The 19617-nt window shown below is 41.0% G+C and overlaps 1 protein-coding gene across 2 annotated transcripts; it reads left to right on the top strand.

The window, feature by feature from the left end:
* The first annotated feature begins 358 nt into the window (after nucleotides 1–358).
* On the top strand, nucleotides 359–19404 carry TXNRD3 (thioredoxin reductase 3). Of its 2 annotated transcripts, none has more exons than XR_003993721.1 (16): nucleotides 359–714; nucleotides 7120–7180; nucleotides 8740–8849; nucleotides 9028–9141; nucleotides 10320–10392; nucleotides 11266–11385; nucleotides 11786–11928; nucleotides 13255–13370; nucleotides 13479–13704; nucleotides 13932–14027; nucleotides 14451–14527; nucleotides 15400–15556; nucleotides 15794–15858; nucleotides 16762–16857; nucleotides 17723–17857; nucleotides 18151–19404. XR_003993721.1 is itself a non-coding variant. In XM_030501310.1 (16 exons), exons 1-16 carry the CDS (start codon nucleotides 592–594, stop codon nucleotides 18211–18213), a joined length of 1818 nt encoding a protein of 605 aa, XP_030357170.1. In that variant the 5' UTR covers nucleotides 359–591; the 3' UTR covers nucleotides 18214–19404. The 2 variants fall into 2 exon arrangements, 1 of the variants encoding a protein (XP_030357170.1); XM_030501310.1 differs by having other exon boundaries at nucleotides 15751–15858.
* Nucleotides 19405–19617: the final 213 nt, after the last annotated feature.

The following is a 19617-nucleotide window of genomic DNA, read 5'->3' as shown; positions in this document are numbered from 1 at the left end:
GGACTTTGCCCTTATTTACAGCGCACCGGAGAGGGACCCCCAGCCGCTGCCGCGGGTGTCTGTTCCACACCGGGACACGGGCCGATGGCCGCCTCTCGCGTCCGTGAGGCGAGGGGAAGGCTAAGGACCCCCGAGCCAGCCTGTGCCGCCCGGTCGCTGCCCGGTGGAGCCACACGAGGGGCGGCCCCACCACCGAGCGAGGCCTCGGGTACCCCCGCTCTCCCGCCACCAGCGCACCAGCGCATGCGCGCTCTCTCTGCCTCCTCTTGGGTTATTCCACCCCGCCTCTCAGAGGGGAGGAGTGGCCTTAAAAAAGTGAAAGTTTACCCTTCTCTCCGCCGCCTTTAGGTGAGCAGTGACGCTGCTGCTTCTGATATAAAAACCCTTTTTATTGTTTTACAATGAGTCACCCTGCGTGCGGCTAAAAGGCAGGGCGGGAAGCGCCTCTTGGCAGTGTGTCCCAGCCTCCCTGCGGATAGGCCAGTCCGGTTCGTCACCTTCCCCGCTCCGGAAGGGGTCAGTGCGGGTGTTGGGTGGGTGCTGCGGGGCGGTTGCAGCCGGTCGCTCCCCGCCTCAGCAGCCGGCCCCGCCATGCCGCCGCCGGGGCAGACCCAGCTCCCGGACTGGGACAGCTTGAAGGTCCAAGTGCGGACCATCATCGCTTCTCACCGCGTCGTCATCTTCAGCAAGAGCTACTGTCCCTACTGCAATAAGGTGAGGCGGCCGCGGCGGGAGTCATCGCGGCGGGCTCAGCTGTGGGCCCGCTCCTCGGGATGGGCCGGGCCGGGCTGGGCTGGGGCGCTCTCGGAGCCGCTCTCCTCGTCCCGCCGTGAGGAGGACGCAGGCCTGGCGCGGCCCCCGGGCGAGGCGGGAGACATGTGCCCTGAGGCGCTTGGTCGCGGGCAGGCGGCCCGCCCCGGCGGGGGGAGCGATGGGGAGCAGCGCTGAGGGGATGCTGCTCCTCGGGGTTTGCGGAGCACAGAAGTAGCGCTTTGTACTACTTAGGCATTAGGTGTTAACCCTGTGGAAACCCCCTTTTCAGTCTTGAAAAGAGCTTAACTGGCGCCGTTTAGAAGAGGAAAAGAACTAGTGGTTCTTTCCCTTTGTCCTGTGAGTGAAGGGGGAGATGAACGTGTGGGAGGTTCCGTGCAATGTGTTTGTTCCTCAGCTCAACAGTTTTTGTATCCGTTATTTGAAGGTCAGGGTGCTGGTTGTGTTGCTTTCTTACTGAAAGTTTGAGCCCTTTATTGGTGTTCAGCTTGGATAAAGTTGTGTTCCTAGGGAGGGACTAGGTCAGTTTCTGCTTTTTTTAAGTTAGATGGAGACTATGCTCTGTAGCAAGAGTGTAAGTTCTGAATGCCAGCCATAATTTGTGTTTAAAAAAAAAACCAAACAGTATTGATTACTTGTGATGTTTGAAGAAAAATGTCTTTTTAGCCCTGGTTATGCATCAGTATCACAGGGTAGCTGTAACTAGTGAGCCAGAGTCATTAAAGAAAACCAGCATCTTCATTAGAATATTACAGTACCAACACACTATAGTCATAGCTTATATAGCACCTGGGTGTTTGTAGGTATTGCGATTCTTGGATGTTTGCAAAGAGCACGTTATGAAATGTTACTTAAATCTCATAATACTGCATGTGATGTGGCCATGGTGCAAAAACAAGGGACTGAGTCTTGGTGTTCCTCAATGGAAATGCCAACCAGGAAAACACTCAGAAGCTGTGCTCCCATGTGTAAATTAGGTGTAGCTCCAGTGGCTCTTGTAAGGGAGGAGATACTATGACCCTCTTGTAGGATATAGTCATCCAAGTTTCCTATCTTGCTTGCAACTTAATTGAGGTTTTGGGAGGGGAAGCCTCTCTGTATGAGAGGGTAGGCAAAACCAATCAATGCCTTTCTCTCCAAGATTGTTTGGCAGGAAGATAGTAAAGCATTGTAGGCAGCTCAGATCCTTCTAAACTGTGCTTACTTACCAACTTACTCAGTGGAAGTTTTTAGCAAATGAAGGGTTGAAGTCGTGCTCGAATCTAGTCCAGTTGACAAAAATGATACCTTTTGTTGAGGAGAAATCCTTTTGTTGAGGACTTCAGTGCTTTCCATTGAGAAATACCTAGTTGTGTCAGTCCATATTGCTCTGTGTGCTTTCAGTGATCATGATTGCTCAAGTGTTGATATGCATGACACTCAGTCCAGTGCTTTTGAGATCATACAGTGGCATAGTAACTTCTTAAACCTTGTAGTGTTTTCCTTCATCTGTTTCTGGTATTGCAGTAGGGCAAGGCTAACACAAGGAGCTTAAGGGAAATAGACTTGATTGTAGCCCGGTAATTAAATTCCACATTCATGTTCTTTCCTGTATTTTGTTCAGAGCTTCTCGATTAGGCAGGATTGTTTGCTTCAGGGAAACAATCAGATATGAGGAATATTATCTCTATTGTCTCAGAAAGGGGAAGAATGAATATTGTGAGTTGGAGGCCCCCCTCCCACAGCCATTTATATAGTTGAAAGACTATATGAATCTTTATGAAGGAAGAGGTGATAAATGAGGGGGAGGAGGAAGAGCCAATTGCTGTTGTAGGTATATTTTCTTGGCTTATTTTCCTGTTTGGAACAGAAGAGAAAGGTAATATAATAAAGAAAGCATGTAGAAGAGGTATATATTGCAGAGGGAGAACTGGAAGAAGAAAGCTTATGAAAGGAAACCACACATGAGACATCAAGTGATACACCAGAGGAATATCTGCAACAGTGTAAGTATTAACAACCCCTCCCACCACAGACTTAGAGAATAGTGAAAGGAATGGGGAACAGTGGGTAATGGTGACTGTCATGGCAATCAGGAGAGGTGCCTGAGGAGTGGAGGAAAGCAAGTGTCACCCCAGTCTTCAATAAAGGCAACAAGGAGGACCCTGGGAACTACTACAGGCCAGTCAGCCTCACCTCAGTCTCTAGAAAGGTGATGGAATGGCTTATCCTGAGGTCACCTCTAAGCATGTGGAAGACAAGATGATAAGGAGTAGTCAGCATGGATTCAGCAAAGGGAAATCATGCATACCCAACCTGATTGCTTTCTCCAGTGGCACAACTGCATGGATAGATGAGGGAAGAACAGTGGTTGTTGTCTACCTGGACTTCAGCAAACCTTTTGACACTGTTCTTGGCCAGACAATAGGACAAGAGGCAGTGGGCATAAGCTAAAACACAGGAAGTTCTTCCTGAACATAAGGAAGAACTTTACTGTGAGCATGACTGAGCATTGGAATAGGTTGCTGGAGAAGTTGTGGAATCTCTTTCCCTGGAGATGCTCAAGAGCCATCTGGACATAATCCCTAGTAATGTGCTCTGGGTGACCCTGACTGAGCAGGGAGATTGGACTAGATGACCTGTGGTGGTCCCTTCCCTCAACCACCCTGTGATTCTGTGAATGAAGCATTCTTGCTAGCTGATCTATTCTGTAGAATTAATGAAGTGGATATAATTTGAAAGTGTAGTTACAGCTTGGGTACTTAGCCTGTAATCACACAGTTTTGAGTTCTTAAAGACAGATGGGTATGAATAGTGTGCACTGCTCCTGCCTTTTACCGTGGATGGTTGTTAGCAGTGTGCTTTTGGTAGGATTAATTGAAAAACTGATGATGTTTAGCACTTCTGCAGAGAACACTCATGTTCTAAAAAGACCTAATTTGGGATGTGGGAGGAATTCTTTATTTCAAATGGAGGTAGCCACGCTGGAAGAAAATTAAGATTGTGCTTTCCTTCAGAACAGCACTGCAATAAATTCTCTGAATGAATGAAGCAGTTGATTCTGTTCAGTTTAGCTGGTAGCATGGCCAGGCAATTGTGCAGTTCTGTTTCTGCAAATGCAATTTATTGTTCAATTGATTTAGCCAGGCAGCAGTGGAGAGGGGGTGGTGTTAGAATGACTTCCTTCTCATAACTTAACTTGACTATTCTTTAGTTTCTTACCACCCTAAAAAGATTTAATATTAAAAAAAGATAGAAATGCATAAATAAAACATAGGGGTTTAGCATGAAGAATTGCCAAATCTGAGCACTGTGATATGTTGGATTTATTTTAAGAGCAACAAGCGTGGCTGCATAGAAGTTGCTAGTTTTTCTAGTTATATCTTATGCTGTTACTGATTTTGTTCTGGATCCACAGGGGTTTCTGGTCAGTTCAGCTGTAGCTATTATAGAATGTCAGCTGAGAGGTGAAACAGCAGACCTAGGACATGCTGTTATTGCTTTACTATATGAAGCTTATTTTGAACCTGCTTAGCTACCCTAGTTGCAGAAAACATCTCCCAGAAGAGTTGTCTAATGTGTTAGACCAAATTCTCAGTTTCAGAGAAATTATTTTCTGTTTAATATCTGGATAGTTTTCTAGTATCTTTTTGTGAAAACTGGAAGGGTTTAGTAGGTAAAGAGGCTGTTGCTTTGGTCAGAAGGGAAGTAAGTGGCTGTATCAGTGACCATGCAACTTAGTATCCTGTTTCAGACACCTATTAGAGAAATTCCATTTCTGGGATTGGGGTATAAGGAAGGAAATTTCCCAGTGCGCTGCTGAAGTTCCCAGCACTGTAAGGATCAGGAATTTCTTGACCTGAGTTTATATTACTTTTGAGTTAAAAGTTTTCAGTGGATCTTTCTTTCATTAGTCTCATCTGTTTTGATCTCCTTTTAATTTTGGCTTTTACTCTGTCAGCTGGCAGTGAGTTCTTCAGTTTATATATTGTATGGAGGTTTATTTCCTCTTCATTTCAAAACTGTTTTCTGGTAAGTGCAGTTGCTGTTTACTCCAGTGAGTATTTCCCAGAAATCATTTCCTGTTCACCTTATCTAGATATTACTCATGATTAGTGGATGTTATCTTTCTTCTCTTCCTAATAGTTTTCTTTTCCAAACTGAAATAATCTGTTATCTATAGCCTGTACTGAAGATTTCATAACTGGTCATATACTTGTTACTTTTCTTTCGGTTTCATTAGCACAACACAAGCATGACCTATTCATAAGTATAAAGTGCAATAGGTACTTCTAATTAGAATGCTGACATCCTAATTCTTTAAAGTGAGTGTGGCCAAACATTGGAACAGCCTAGAGAGGCTGTGGTATCTCTGTCCTTGTAGATACTTGGAATTGGAGGGGACAATGCTTGAGCAACATGATCAACCTTCATGTTTGGCCCTGTTTTGAGCAGGGAGTTGGGTTAGGACTAATGCAGAGCTGATTTTTTATTTTTATATTATGGTTGATATATGGTGTGGTAAGAAACTTACAACATGATTGGCAGAGAATACAAACGCTATATGTCTGCATAAAGCTGAAACTCCAGTAGAAAGCACTGGAATACTCAGCCTTTAGGCATAGTAGCTCACAGTAACATTAAAAATGTTTTATTCATGTATTTGACATCTTTTAAGTTTATTAGATGTGACTCAACTTACTCTTTCTTAGTGAAGTGCTGTCAATAAATGTGAGGTTCATCACAAAGCTGGTTGTAAAAGATTTATTCTGAATTGGCAGCGACTTAGTGTGCTTCATTGTTCAGACTCCTGCTGGCAAGTGGATCCATCACACAGACAGTTAGTGCTTCTTGCTAGAGCTGTTTTCACATCCAGATAGTTATGCTTAAAGCAGGTATTTTCTTTACAGATTGCCTTATAATATCTATTTGCATGGGTAAGTCTGCAAATTATATTTCAAAAGAGTAAATACTGCCATATGTAATACTACATCCTGTGCCATGAGGTATGGCATTGTCCATCTGGAAGGATGGTTCACAATTTCAATACTGCCAGTTTAACAGATAATGGTACTATAAAAATCTCTCTTCTAAAAGGCTTCCTGGTTTGAATCTGGTAATGGCACACTCTATCCATCCAGAACTGATGTTAGAAAAACATCCAGGACTCTGCTGGGGAGGTGGGGGCAGTAAATCTCAACTAAGTTGTCATTTAGGATGTTGGGTTTTTTGCTTTCAGACTAGCTTCTATGTAGAGTTATTTATTGCTCACTTCTGAATGCGTGAAATGTGTTTCTAGGACACGTTCTAGGGATACTGTGTCTGCGTTTATTCATGGCAATGCAGGAGAAAAGCAGCCTTTTAATGACAGCATCTTCAGAATGCTGCTGCTTCTTAATGGAGAAAAAGAGCTATTCAGAAGGTTAAAAAATGTAACTGTTACATTCTGATACTAACTGTGACCATATCTCACTAGCAAGATGTGACTGATTCAGTAAAACAATGGCAAACAAGTTAGAATCACTCCTGTCTGATCCTGGAGGCTGAGGGAGATGAAGTTAAACAGCAAACCAAAACTCAGAGCTGGAAAACAAATTCAAGAGGTGATTTAGTCTTGTCCCCTGTGGTTTAAACACTTTTGACGTGTCCTTTGAAGCCAGTCACTGATGAAGATTGTCATTTACTGAGGCAATGCATTCCAGTTTCTTGCTGCTAGGAAAAACTTCTCCTAAAGTCTAATCTTAATCTCTTGATGGAGTTAGAGACCATTAGTTCTTACTCCATCCACCACTACTTCTCTTCCTCGAGGCAGTCATTTATTTAAACAGCTGTTTAATTCCCCATCTTTTCTATGTTAAAGCCAGCTCAACGACTCCTTGCAGTAGTTGTTCTCTGCTTGTACTAAAACTTTTCTTAAATACACTGGGTTTGTCTGCATTTACTTGACAGTGTTTTATATTACATGTTATCCTCTACTCCCTTTTTCCTTTCTTACCTTGTTACTATCAAGGAATCTGGCTGCTATTTTATCTCTCCTCTTGATGTTTTTCCATATGGCAGTTGTTGTTCTGGCTTTTGGTGTCTGTCAGGAATGGAGAAGTCTGCAGCTGAGCAAATTGTGTATAGAAAGTAAATTAAAAGTAATGAAACTTGTGTTGGAAAGTTGCTGTGATCTGAGGGCCTTTGAGCACTCTGCTCTAGTGGAAGGTGTCCCTGCCCGTGGCAGGGGGTTGGAACTGGATGAGCTTTAAGGTCCCTTCCAACCCAAACCATTCTGTGATTCTGTGTCCAGCCATCAAGTTTTACTCTCAGCTGTGCATCAGGTCTTGTGAAAACACTGCACTGGCATTGTGTCCCTTTCTGTTGTAGGTGAAAGAACTCTTCCGTTCCCTGCATGTGGAGTATTATGCTTTGGAGCTTGATGTAACTGGTAAGTAGAAAGAAAATCTATCACATGCTGCTTAATGTAACTAAAAATGGATGCATGACTCCTTAAAGCTGTCTTGAACTAATTGGAGGATATATAAAACAATTAAAATCAATTTTAATATACGGGGAGATAAAAGCAGTTAGGCTTCAATGGATTTTAATATAGGATGAGTTTTCTAATATAACTGAAGGCTTTGACTCTTTGTGTACAAGTCATCAGCTGATAGAGGTTGTGAGATGTGATTTCCCTCTGAGCAGCTCTGTCTTTTGGAAAAAAGCCTGTGGTGTTTTCCCTCCTGCCTCAGGTTCTTTTGTGGTGCCTTAGATGAGGAGTTAATGTTTGACTTGATATAAAAGTGACCTTCCTAGGGAAAGTTGCTGAGTCACTGCAGGGAAGGGTAAATTCCAGTGCCTTGGCTGTTGCTAGTTTGAGGTTGTGATGTTGTTTTTAAAGCCCAAGCTGCTTTAGCTTTAGTACATGTGTAGTAACTTACGCATAAGGTACATAACGCATGTAGCTTTTAATGTAGTTTTATGAACAAGTAGTTTCTAATATAATTCTTAGTAAACTCACGTCTGCACTGTTGGTAAGCTGCTGAATGTGTAACATCAATTGTTCCTGTACAAAACCTAGTTTCGGATGCTTTTTTAAAGTGCTAATACTTTTTTGTGTTTGTTTGTGCCTAAGCAGTGTTTGGGGGAGAGTACTTATTTATTGATCCATTGCATCTCTTTTTACTTAAAGTAGTGATACTGTGAACTAATTATAGCCCAAGATACACAAAGTACAATGCACAATATTTTTTTCCTGGAATTCCTCCTAATTAATAATGTATTTCCCTTATAATTGCTCTGATTTCCGATAATAAATAGATACAGTCTCAGAGTAAGAAGATTTTGGAGTGATTACTGTAAATTCTCATTCCCACATTTACTGCTGGGAGATCCAAATTGAGCCTGCGTGCAGGTGCTGATGCTTCAGGTGACAGGTCAGGCAATGATAATCTTAAAACTGAAAGGTTTAAGACAGTGTGGTGGGTAGAAAAAGTCTGAAGGTGGCGTTAGGATAAGTAGAAGAGCATGTTCATTCTTCCCATCCCTATAGTGTCATAATACAAAGCTGCTGGGCAAAACTACGTGCAGTTACACAGCACATACTCCCAAACCAGGCAATTCTCATGAAAGAAGAGCTATCTGTATGACCTCTTATGCTACCTAGAAAAGAATTTTTGTGTCGTGCTAAGTGTGACACTGTCAGGAAGCGGCTGATAGGACTCCAGGGAAGACAGGGACTAAATTCTGTTACTTCATCTTTACTTCATCCTGTAGAATTATGGCTTGAAGCACAAAAATATCCTTGGTATTTAAGCATGCTTTCTTGAGAAGCAGTTTGTGAAGACTTGCTTATGTTCAGGAAGTCTACACGTGATGCTTATAATAGAGTTGTTTTCTTGGCAGGCCTACAGTATGTTGCAGTCCAAATCTTTAATACTTCAGGTTGTTTTAAAAGCTCTCTTCTTGTGAATTGTTCTATAATGTACCTCTTTCTTTTATTCTTAGCTGATGGACCCAGCATTCAGCAAGTGTTAGTAGAGCTAACTAACCAGAGGACAGTGCCTAACGTATTTGTGAGTGGAACTCACATAGGTGGCTGTGATGCAACGTACCAGGTAACTTTCCTTTAAAAATCAGCTGGAAATAGACAAAACTACAGAGTGAATTTTCTGTTTGATCATGATTACATTTTGTGGGACACAGCAGGCTGGGTGTACTAGGTCAGAGAAGGGAATGTCAGGTTTTGTTTGCTCAGAAGCGTGTGTGGTGATTTGATTTTTACTTTTCTCCCAGGCTTATCAGGATGGATCCCTGCAAAAACTTCTTGGGGATAGCAAAGATGCAGAACCCTATGACTATGACCTCATTATCATTGGTGGTGGCTCAGGTGGACTTGCGTGTTCCAAGGTATGACATGAAAATTGCATGAAAGAACAGGTTGTGTGTGAAACTTCTTCAGTAGTCTCTGTTAATCACAATAGTATGAAACAGTCTGTATTTTGATGGCTATTACCATTCAACTTGTTATTAATGTGCTCACTCAGGACATCATGGTCTGTGTGGACCAGTTTCTAGCCAATGTCTGTTGAGGTCTCGATCCTAATAATAGGCTTTAGGTTCCTGGCTGAGGGTGGAACCAAGAGTTTTTAAGTATTTCCTCTTCGTGTGTAGCACACAGGCACTTTATGCTTCCAAATGGTAATCTGGAAAACTAAGGGCTACTCTTGAAGTACTTCTGACTGTTTAGGATTCAGGATCATCAGTTATCTAAAATGAAGTGCTTTCAACTGTTCTCTCAAGGAACTGCTTCACTCTTTAGTTCTCTTTCTAGAGAAGGAGATTGTGTACCTCTTACACGACTAGCTGTTGTTCAGAGTGCCTCAGGACCTAAGGTGTGGAATAGGTTTTCTACCTAAGGGATTTGAATGCACTCTCCTATCTCTCAGCCAGGTATCTTAACCATCGGTTTATGGTTTGGCCATGGTGATGTTGTTGTTGACAGCCTTGGCGATTGCTATACAGCCTGGTGCAGTCATCTTAATGACCTCATGAGTATTAAAAAGTTGCCGTGGTGCCCTCTCCAAAACCACATTTTCTACAGGCTGCGTGTGTCAAGTTCCATCTCCCTTCTCACAGGGCATGTGGTTCAGTCCCCTGTGCATGTTGATGGTCCTCCATTGACCTGTCTCCAGTTCATTAATGTCACTTCATTCATGAACATGCCAAGTCGGTCGTGCCCTCCTGAGAGAAAAGGAGAACTAACAGCATAAATATTTCTTTGGGTGACATAGAAGAGGATCACATGCTGATAAATCTCATGTCTTCTTCAGATCATGGCATTTGACAGTGTATGATGACATGGGTGCTGCATTGAACATAAGTGTCCATTCAAAGTTTGAAAGAAACTAGTAGTTTCTGAGGGATTTCAGTTTTTATCTAGTGAAGGAGGTGAGCCATGGATGATAATTTGCACTAGCAAAAGAGCCTGCCATTAGTGCTATGTGTATCATGACCATAAAGGAGCAGAGAGGCTTTCTTGGTCAGAGTTGTTCAGTAATGCTGACTTGTGTCTCTGTCTTTTATAGGAAGCTGCTGGCTTTGGAAAGAAAGTACTGGTTTTAGATTATGTTGTTCCAACGCCTCTCGGAACCTCATGGGGTAAGCTTTTGTGAACTTATATTTTATGGTATTGGAGTGTCAGTGATACATACTGAGTTTATAGATATTATAGATTTGTATTAGAAATTGTGGCTGAATCCATGTGATTCTGGAACACAGACAACAAAGGAGCTGTGTTCCTGGCATGCCTGCTTTTCTGGACAGTTATTCCTGGTTTGTGCATTGCTAACACTCGGTTCTTTGTTAGATCTTGTTCTAGTTCTGTTTGCTTTCAAATTGGGTCTGGATATCGCATACATCTTAACATTCTCATGTTTGGGGGGGGGATTGCCTTTTAGTTAATCTATTTCATGGACAACTGATGCAGGTTACCTCTAGAACAGTATGTCTATGTGGCTATGCATTTCTCACCCTTCTATAATTGAAGACAGTTGCTCTCTGACCCTGTTAATGCTATTGGCAATTGAGAATGAGTAAGGGAACCTTATTGGTCAATTTTTATTAAGTCTAGGAATGAATGTCCTTTCATAGCTAAGATTTCAAAGAAATACATGTTTGAAATGCCACATTATAGATGATACTGAACTCTGGGGGTTTTGCTTTGTTTACTTGCTAATCTGACTATAATCTGAAGCACTTGGGAGTAAGTGTCCTGGGTCTATGTTTAAGACAACACACTGTACCCTTCTTGGTTCACTGAGTCAGGTAATCTCTTAAACTGAATGCAAACTTGTAAGCTTAGTGTGTTCGTTGCATTTTAAAATGTTTCTTTCAACAGAAATTTCATATTACTTGTGTGGCTGTAACAGACATCAACTGATAATCACTAATGGCTGATTATGCAAAGCACATGATAGGAAGAACATAAATATTGTGTTCATACAGGTAATAACATGGTTCTTTCCATCTTAGGTCTTGGTGGCACATGTGTAAATGTAGGTTGCATTCCGAAGAAGCTAATGCATCAAGCAGCACTTATGGGTCAGGCACTCCAAGATTCAAGGAAATATGGATGGCAGTATGAAGAGCAAGGTTAGTAAGAACACAGGGCAGACCAAGACAATGTACAGATGAGACTCTGAGCTTAAGTTCATTCTTTTACTTTGGATTTGGTAAACTAGAGGCAGAGTTCAGTAGTGAAGTGAATTGGAGGGCATCCTCATTCTTGAACCATAGAAACCTCTAGGGTTGCAAGGTGAATGTGTTTTGCTCCTTATATTACCTGAAAAAAGCTTCTAGAATAGGCTTATTTCAGATAGTAACAAGTAAGGTAAATATTAGCATAGTAGAACAAGAATTTAATATGTACCCTCATTACTGCTGATAATGATGTTTTCTTAGCCTGGTGTACAGTGAATAAGACTTCAGCTTTTCTTTAAGGATTCATTGCACTTTGATTTCTTTTAAATATGAAGTTACTGTCTTGTTTCAGTTAAACACAATTGGGAGACCATGGTAGAAGCAATACAAAACTACATCGGTTCTTTAAACTGGGGCTATCGAGTGTCCTTAAGAGAGAAGTCTGTGACATACCTCAATTCATATGGAGAATTCGTTGAACCACACAAAATTAAGGTATGTGCTGTGTTTAAAACAGCTGGGAGGGAAAACTGGTGTTCTAAAACTGCCTTTTAAAACCCAACAAATAAAAAGCTTCATTGTGACATTGCAAACTTCAGTCACCTGAAGTTAAAGACTCATTTGTGAAAGAAGTTACTGATTCAAAGTATTGTACTTTAGTACATGCTACAGTGTTTGCAAACCTAGTAAGTGTTACGTAAAAGTAAGGTGGAGAGGGACTTTTGACAAGGGCCAATAAGGCTAGAACAAGGAGGGGGAAGCTTTAGCTGTAGGATTTTGCCACTGGGGAAGTCTTCATAGTATAGCATAAAAACTACTGAAATGAAATTCAGATTAAGCATTTGCGTAAGAGGCTGCTGGAACCTTATGCTGTATCAGCGTAAGAATTAAACTGTCAGTTTTGCAAGACAAAACATGTGCTGGCAAGGTTGTAGCAAGGTTAACTTAGAAGAAGAGCATATTGAAGACAACTGGTTCAGTGGGTGTAATTGTCTGTTTTCAAAATGAGTTTATGAAGGCTGAGTGACGTGTGTTTCAAACCAAGTGACCAGCACTGAAAAGGTAGTAGTATGCTCTACTTGCCTCATCTACCAACTGTTCTAGCGTCCAGGCATGCAGATCATCTGCTTAAGTGTCCTTAGTCTATAAATGAAGGAGAACAGGAAGACTTTGAGCAGGAGGTTGGACTGGATGACCTCTGAGATCCCTTCCAACCTGAATTACTTGGTGACTCAATGGGAATTTTCCCTTCATCTGTGTTGGAAAGTAACTAAAGAGCAAGAATGAAGGTCATATTTTGAGATGCTTTGGCAAGATAAAATTTCCGAAGACCGTGGGGGTCCAGAGGTTGAATTAGGTTGAATTCGTTTAAGGTTGGGTCTTCAGCCCTCTGAAATCATGTAACTAGATACTACTTTTAATTTCTGCATTAGACTAAGAATTAATTTGTGTTATTCTGCCACCAGCATTGTGTTGGCCTTTTATTGGAAGTGAGAGGCAGGAGGGGCCTAATTTGTTGCAGCTTTTTATAGCTTGAAAGTAAAATTATGAACCATTCAGTCTAAATGGATAGTTGAAATGGACGGGATTCAGAGGGGAAATGATTTTAAGTGCTCTAATGTAAGGAAAGCCTAATAGTTTACTGTTTAAACCTGTGGTTCTTCAGTGACCTACATGGCTTCTCTAAATGCATTAGTTCTTGTTGAAATTGCTTGTTCTTGATTCTTAACATATCCACAATGTTTAAGGGAAGAATTATGTATTTTATGTTAAAGTCTATTCCTATGGTAAAGACTTCCTTAACTGTGTTTCTGTAAACAGGCAACTAACAGAAAAGGACAAGTAACCTATCACACAGCAGAGACTTTTGTCCTGGCAACAGGAGAAAGGCCTAGGTATCCGGGTATCCCTGGAGATAAAGAATACTGTATTACAAGGTGAGATGAAAAGGCAAAACAGCCTGAACTTCCGCAGCTCTAGTGTTTGCAAAGACAAACAAGCTTGTGTTGAAAGAACCTTGTAATTTACACTTGTTTTCTTTTTAGTGATGACCTCTTCTCCCTGCCTTACTGCCCTGGCAAAACTCTAGTTGTGGGTGCTTCCTATGTGGCTCTAGAGTGTGCAGGATTTCTTGCTGGTCTAGGTCTGGATGTCACAGTGATGGTGCGGTCCATACTCCTTCGGGGCTTTGACCAAGAAATGGCAGAAAAAGTAGGTGCTTACATGGAAACACACGGCGTGAAGTTCATCAAGAAGTTTGTACCTGTTCAGGTCAGTGCTTGCTTCAGGTTTCTTGTCTCCATGCAAAACTACTTTAAACGGCACAGTCGAATGCACATGCTGTCTGGGAAGGCTTTGGTGGTGTACAGGAATAAATGTTTTATGAGATTAGGCTTTTCTTACTTCTGAATGATGGATTAGTAGGTCAGGGTTTGAAGTGACAATGTAAGTGAGCTTTGCTGCTTAAGGCCATTCTAAGCTTACACATATTTACACAGGTTGAACAGCTGGAGGAAGGCATGCCCGGAAGACTGAAAGTGACAGCAAAGTCTACTGGGGGAGGACCAGAAATCTTTGAAGAAGAATATAATACTGTAAGCATTTCTGGGTTTGAAATAACTGAACATAGAAGCACATGACAATATATTAAAATACTTCAAAAGTTGTTCAGGAAAAAATGAAAGGGAAATCTTGCTTGAAAAGTTGTTTGCATAAAACTGGCAGAAACAATGAAAATGCAATATTCATCTTCACTTGAGTCCTGTCAGCAGAATAGGTGAAACTTTGCATGCCTGGAATTTAGTTCATATAAATTCTATTTTTGTTCTGTTTGTTGCATCTCTGAAACAAGCTGCAGATGGAGGAGCCTGAACTGTTGGTGGCTCTTTCATAAAATGTTTGGAAAAATCACTTCAATAATCTGCTTCACTCCCTTTCAGGAAAATACCAAAGGAAATGTTATGCTAGTTATAATTTTCTTGCATAAAATTACTGCATTCAATTTTTTTCTTCTTTAGGTTTTGATAGCCATTGGTCGTGATGCATGTACCAGAAATATTGGTTTAGAGAGAATTGGTGTCAAAATCAATGAGAAGTGAGTATTGCTCGACTCCCTTCACCCGTGAATGTGGTGATTTATTTTTTTTTTTTTACCTCTTTAACAGTATGTAACAATCCTGATGCTTTTATTATATTCTTTTTAAATCCTCTTACACCTGGCAGTTATGTGAACCCTTAAAACCTTTTTTCTCCTATATGTGAGTACAGTTGTCCATTGAACTCCATTTCTTTAATATGTATTTTGTAAAGAACTCAGTTAATACCTAGTTGTTGGCCAGTGTGCTTAAGCAATAGATGTAATGTATTTGCTTAATTTACTTAGAAACTACAGTCTAATATTCTGCTAAATGAAACATTCAGCTCATGGCAAGCTAATCTAGGCACTTAAAGAGGGAGCAAACTACTTTGTTCCTACAGATTCAACTTGTTTGTTCATGGTATCAGTGCAGAACTGGTGCAAAGGAAGAGGCAGGATTCTGTTTTTCAGGAGAAAAATGTAAGATCAGGTTGCAGCAGCTAGCAGCTTACTAAGCCAACTTAAACATGTGAGTGATATTGCAGCTCTTTTTCCCCATGGGGGAAAATGTACATTGTAAGCTGTATAACAACCAAGTAGAAGATCATAAGTCCACAGATGTCTGAGTAACTTCATTGTTGTCAGACACGCACTGTTGCTCATGTCAAAACTGGCCCACTGAATACTGACTCCAGCCATGTGTCAGTCAGAGGTAATTGATGCTCTGAAGAGTTTGCAGTTGAAGTAACAAATGCAGAAACATGTTTAATAAAACATGCTCAGTAGTTAGGATAAAAATCTTTGTAGCAGAACCTCTCCTTCTGTGTTTTGCTCAGCTCTGAAGAAGGTTTTGATACTGATCTCTGTTCTCTTTTCTGTTTGTTTTAAAGGAATGGGAAAGTACCTGTGAACGATGAAGAACAAACCAACGTGCCTTATGTTTATGCTATTGGAGATATATTAGAAGGAAAGCTTGAACTTACTCCAGTTGCCATTCAAGCAGGGAAACTGCTAGCCCGCAGGCTTTATGGTGGTAGTTCCACAAAGGTAAAGCTATAAGAATACAACTTCAACTTATTTCTATGCTTTTTGCCTCAAAGTAGCAATAACACAAGTTGATTTGTTCACTTGTCTGTGGGCCCTGCACGTGTTCAGTAAAAAAAACCCAAACAAACAACTCTTCCTGTTATGTTTGTATAGAACTTGCATAGTCTAAATATGAATTTTGTTCTTTATTTTAGTGTGACTATATCAATGTACCAACAACAGTGTTTACTCCTTTAGAGTATGGCAGCTGTGGGTTACCTGAAGAAAAAGCCATAGAAGAACATGGAAAGCAAAACCTGGAGGTGAGAGCACCAAATGCTTGTTAACTTGGAGCTTGAGAATATGTTTTTCTTGGGCCTTGCTGTTGTGCACTCAAGGCATGGTGTTAAAACAAGATTAGACGGTTAGCTAGACAGGTCTGTGATCGTGGAAGTGTTGTCCTCTGGCTGACAAGGTATTGGACTCCCAGAAATCCAGGACTGGGCTTGATGACTTTAGAATTGTACGTAGCTATTGCATGCTGCAGAGAAGCATTTGACTTCAAGCCAAACTCAGGTTGCAAAACTGTAGGTGGCTTTTTCTGTGGTTGTGAATTAAAGACTTGCTGCTTAAGTGTACCAAACTCGGGATTAACTTGTCTCATTTCTGCTTGTTTGCTGTACTTGAACTGGGAATTAATTTCTCCCTGACCTTTTCTTATGGCTGTAAGAGTATCACGCATAACTTCCCTGTTTTATGGTAATTTCTGGCTTCTGCACTTCTTTGAAGAGTTTCATTAAAACTGTTTGCATGCCTTGTGTTTAAGTCCTTGTATCTTTCAAACACATGTGGCATTATTTAGCTTCTACTTTTAACTGTTTTGAAGAATAGGTTTAAACTTACAGTAACTAGGTATTAATTTTGTACTAGTGAAGCATTTCTCTTTCTGAAAGCATGATCTTTAAACACTGTCTTATAGCTGTTGCTGTTTTGATAAAGTATTTAAATTGGGAGTGCGTGGTTTGGGTAAAGTCTTCCTTTGCTGACTTTTGGAGGATGAACTGTTTGGGCTGTGGGAACAAAAAACACTGTCTTGTCTAGTGTATGTTATGAAAATCTGGTGGGTTAAATATCAAACGACCTATTTGTAAAGACATTAAAAACTTAGAATTATGTCTGACTGAGTTCATCAAATTCTAATGCTCTTTTTCTTGTCATCCTCTCAGGTTTATCACACTTTGTTCTGGCCACTTGAATGGACAGTACCAGGCAGAGATAACAATACTTGTTATGGAAAAATTATCTGCAATAAACACGACAATGTAAGTAGCAGGCTGGAATGTGTGTGCTGAGTGTAGCCTGGGAATTTCCTTTCAGACCAGCCAGAAGACTAGTTAATCTTTCATTTGGCCTGCCTGAGGCCAGCTTTTCCCATTCTGTTAACAGAAGTATTTGTTTTAAGAAGTCTAATCAGTTTGGAGAGAGCTGATTGTTTTTGTTTGAGGGGTTTTTGGTGTAACAACTGTTTGAGCAAGTGGTAGCTTTATACATTATGAAACTCCATCTAGAGTTCCTATTCAAGGATAGATTTGTGAAGAAATTTGCCAGGGTTTTTCTTCCCAGTGGGTTTTGAGTAACTTTACTATCTGGTGTCTTGCTTCACACTTCTGGACCTCGTGTTTTGTGCCCTTTGCAAAGGGCAGAGTTTGTATATTTAGTAGAAACTTGGAAAACATGTGCTTGGTCCTAGAAAAGTGCTGGGAAATTGGAATTTCTAGTGATCAGTAGGTTCTTCTTGTTGCAAAGAACAACAACTTTTTTTTATTGGCCACAAAAGTGCCAGTGCTGTCTGGGAGAACAGGCAAAGGAAAAGATCTTTAGTGTTGAAAATTACTTTGGAGAGAAGGAATGACAGGATGAAATTGCATGGCTTTTGAGTTAGGAGGAAGCAAGCTCACTCTTCATTATTAGCCCACCTAACACTTTCTCAAAGACTGCAAAAAGGCTCAAAGTTCTGCTTGTATTGGAGCCTCACTGGAAACGATCTGGAGTAATTCACTTTTTGTAACAGGCTCTGTAACAGGCTTCTGCAACATCTATTTTTAGTGTAGCGGGGCTTACATACTAGAGCTTTTGTTAATCTTTACCTAGTACTAACTCCTGTTTTGCTCTCACCTCTCTTTAAAGAACCGTGTAATAGGATTTCATGTTCTTGGACCTAATGCTGGTGAAGTCACCCAGGGTTTTGCTGCTGCAATAAAATGTGGTCTCACCAAAGAGTTACTTGATGAAACAATTGGTATCCATCCAACTTGTGCAGAGGTAAGAGAGGGGGAGGGCAGAGCTTGATTTAAAACCTGCTTTTGATGACAGTTACCTCAGTTCAAGGAAAGATTACTACATTGTATTTTGAGATTTATTTAGTATTTGCTTAACTTGTAACCACAAGATATTGACATGTGATAGAAAATATTAGTTGTGCACTGCAGTTTGGTGTTTTCCATTGTAAGAGTTCTAAGAAATCTGGTATTATTACTTTACAACAGGAGACCAATAGCTGTGGGGGTGATAATACAGAGCAACAATAAAAAAGCTGTTCTTTTGGTGTCTTACAGGTGTTCACTACAATGGATATTACAAAATCATCTGGACAAGACATCACTCAAAGGGGCTGCTGAGGCTAAACCTGCTGGTTTACGTGTTTTCATGTTGTGCACACTTGGTTCTGTGGAAGTCCAAATACAGCTGCTCTGCAGCAGAACAAACACTTGCATTGGTACCACACTGTATGTAGTGCAGCGGGGAGCGGTGCCTTTGTGAGGCTTCCTCAGCAAATAGTGGTGCAAATGGAAACAGTAACACAGCAGGGAAATCTTGAACTGTAAATCCTGGCTTTGCTTGGAATCAGCACTACTGTGCTTTTATGATGTTGTAGCTCGGAACCTTACTGTGAGGTGAGCTACAACTGATGACCGCCACGCAAGGTTGGGAGATCACTTCATCTGGTCAGATGACTGAACTCTTCCTGAAGGAAATCCTTAAGTTGCACAAAGTAAAGCTAACGCTTCTAGGCTCCACTGTCTTGTACAAATGCCTGAGATAGACGACAAATGTATAATGGAATGATTCTTGCCGACAGTTTACAGTTGACTGATTTATCTTTTTTTGATGCATTTTGTTTCACTTGTCTATTCAGTTGAGGCAAGATGGCACAAATAGGATGCGGTGCTGAGCAGTGCGGTTCAAGCGCTAGTCTCTCACCTCAACCAGTCTGAAACTTCAAAGTAATCTCAGACATCGCTGCTGTTACATTTGTAGTTGTTTGACCTCAGGTGAAACCATGTCTTTAAGATGAAAAATTTGAGTTGTAGGCATCTTGTGTGTCACAGTTGAAGAGCATAAGCTCAGGAGGCTGGTGCTACTAGTCTCGGATCCAGTTTCAGCTCTGTAACGTAAAACATGACAGAACCCAGAACTGTAAGTCTGCACTCCTGCGTGGAGTAATGAAGTCTTGGAGGAGCAGGGTCTGAGGGTAATCTGTTCCCCTAATGCAGTAGGTGCGTGCCCATGATGGTAATGATCATTGTATAGAATTTCTTTGAAGCATGTATTGCAGCAAAGAACAAGCTCTTGGTGTGCTGTCATGCTTTGTGTAGTGTTATGTACAGTCAGTACTCTGAAGCTTTCTTTAACCCCCAGCATTCTGCTCTGGGGATGTTGTGCTTGAATTTAGCTGTTTAGTTTTGTCCAAAGAGATGTTTTGAAAGACTCTTCCGAACGTTGTATGATAGTAAACAAACAGTTTTTAACTATTTAATCTATGATGTACCATGGGATTTGAAGTTCAATAAACAATGCATACAACACTCTGTGGCATCTGACCTCATGGTGTATGTTATCACATGCTTGAGATTTTATTGTGCTTCAATTACATTATCACAAGCAATACTAAAACCTCCGGAGATTTGTGCATGCTGTAATCTTTCAAATGAAGAAACAAGTTGTCTTGCCACATCTGGGGGCTTGCTCAAGAAACCTAATGTGTTTCTATTTTGGTAAGCAGAATTCTGTCTGTTCAAACT

The sequence above is a fragment of the Strigops habroptila genome, chromosome 11 (assembly GCF_004027225.2).
Source record: "Strigops habroptila isolate Jane chromosome 11, bStrHab1.2.pri, whole genome shotgun sequence".
Lineage (NCBI taxonomy): Eukaryota > Metazoa > Chordata > Aves > Psittaciformes > Psittacidae > Strigops > Strigops habroptila.
This window is presented reverse-complemented; position numbering and strand designations above follow the sequence as displayed.

What these genes read in the sequence shown, in the direction of transcription:
- TXNRD3 (XM_030501310.1), top strand. Translation starts at nt 592, where the DNA reads ATGCCGCCGCCGGGGCAGACCCAGCTCCCGGACTGGGACAGCTTGAAG. An exon ending in ATGGTGGTAGTTCCACAAAG is followed by an intron (nt 15,557 to 15,750) that starts GTAAAGCTATAA and finishes TCTTTATTTTAG; the next exon opens with TGTGACTATATCAATGTACC. An exon ending in ATGGAAAGCAAAACCTGGAG is followed by an intron (nt 15,859 to 16,761) that starts GTGAGAGCACCA and finishes TCATCCTCTCAG; the next exon opens with GTTTATCACACTTTGTTCTG.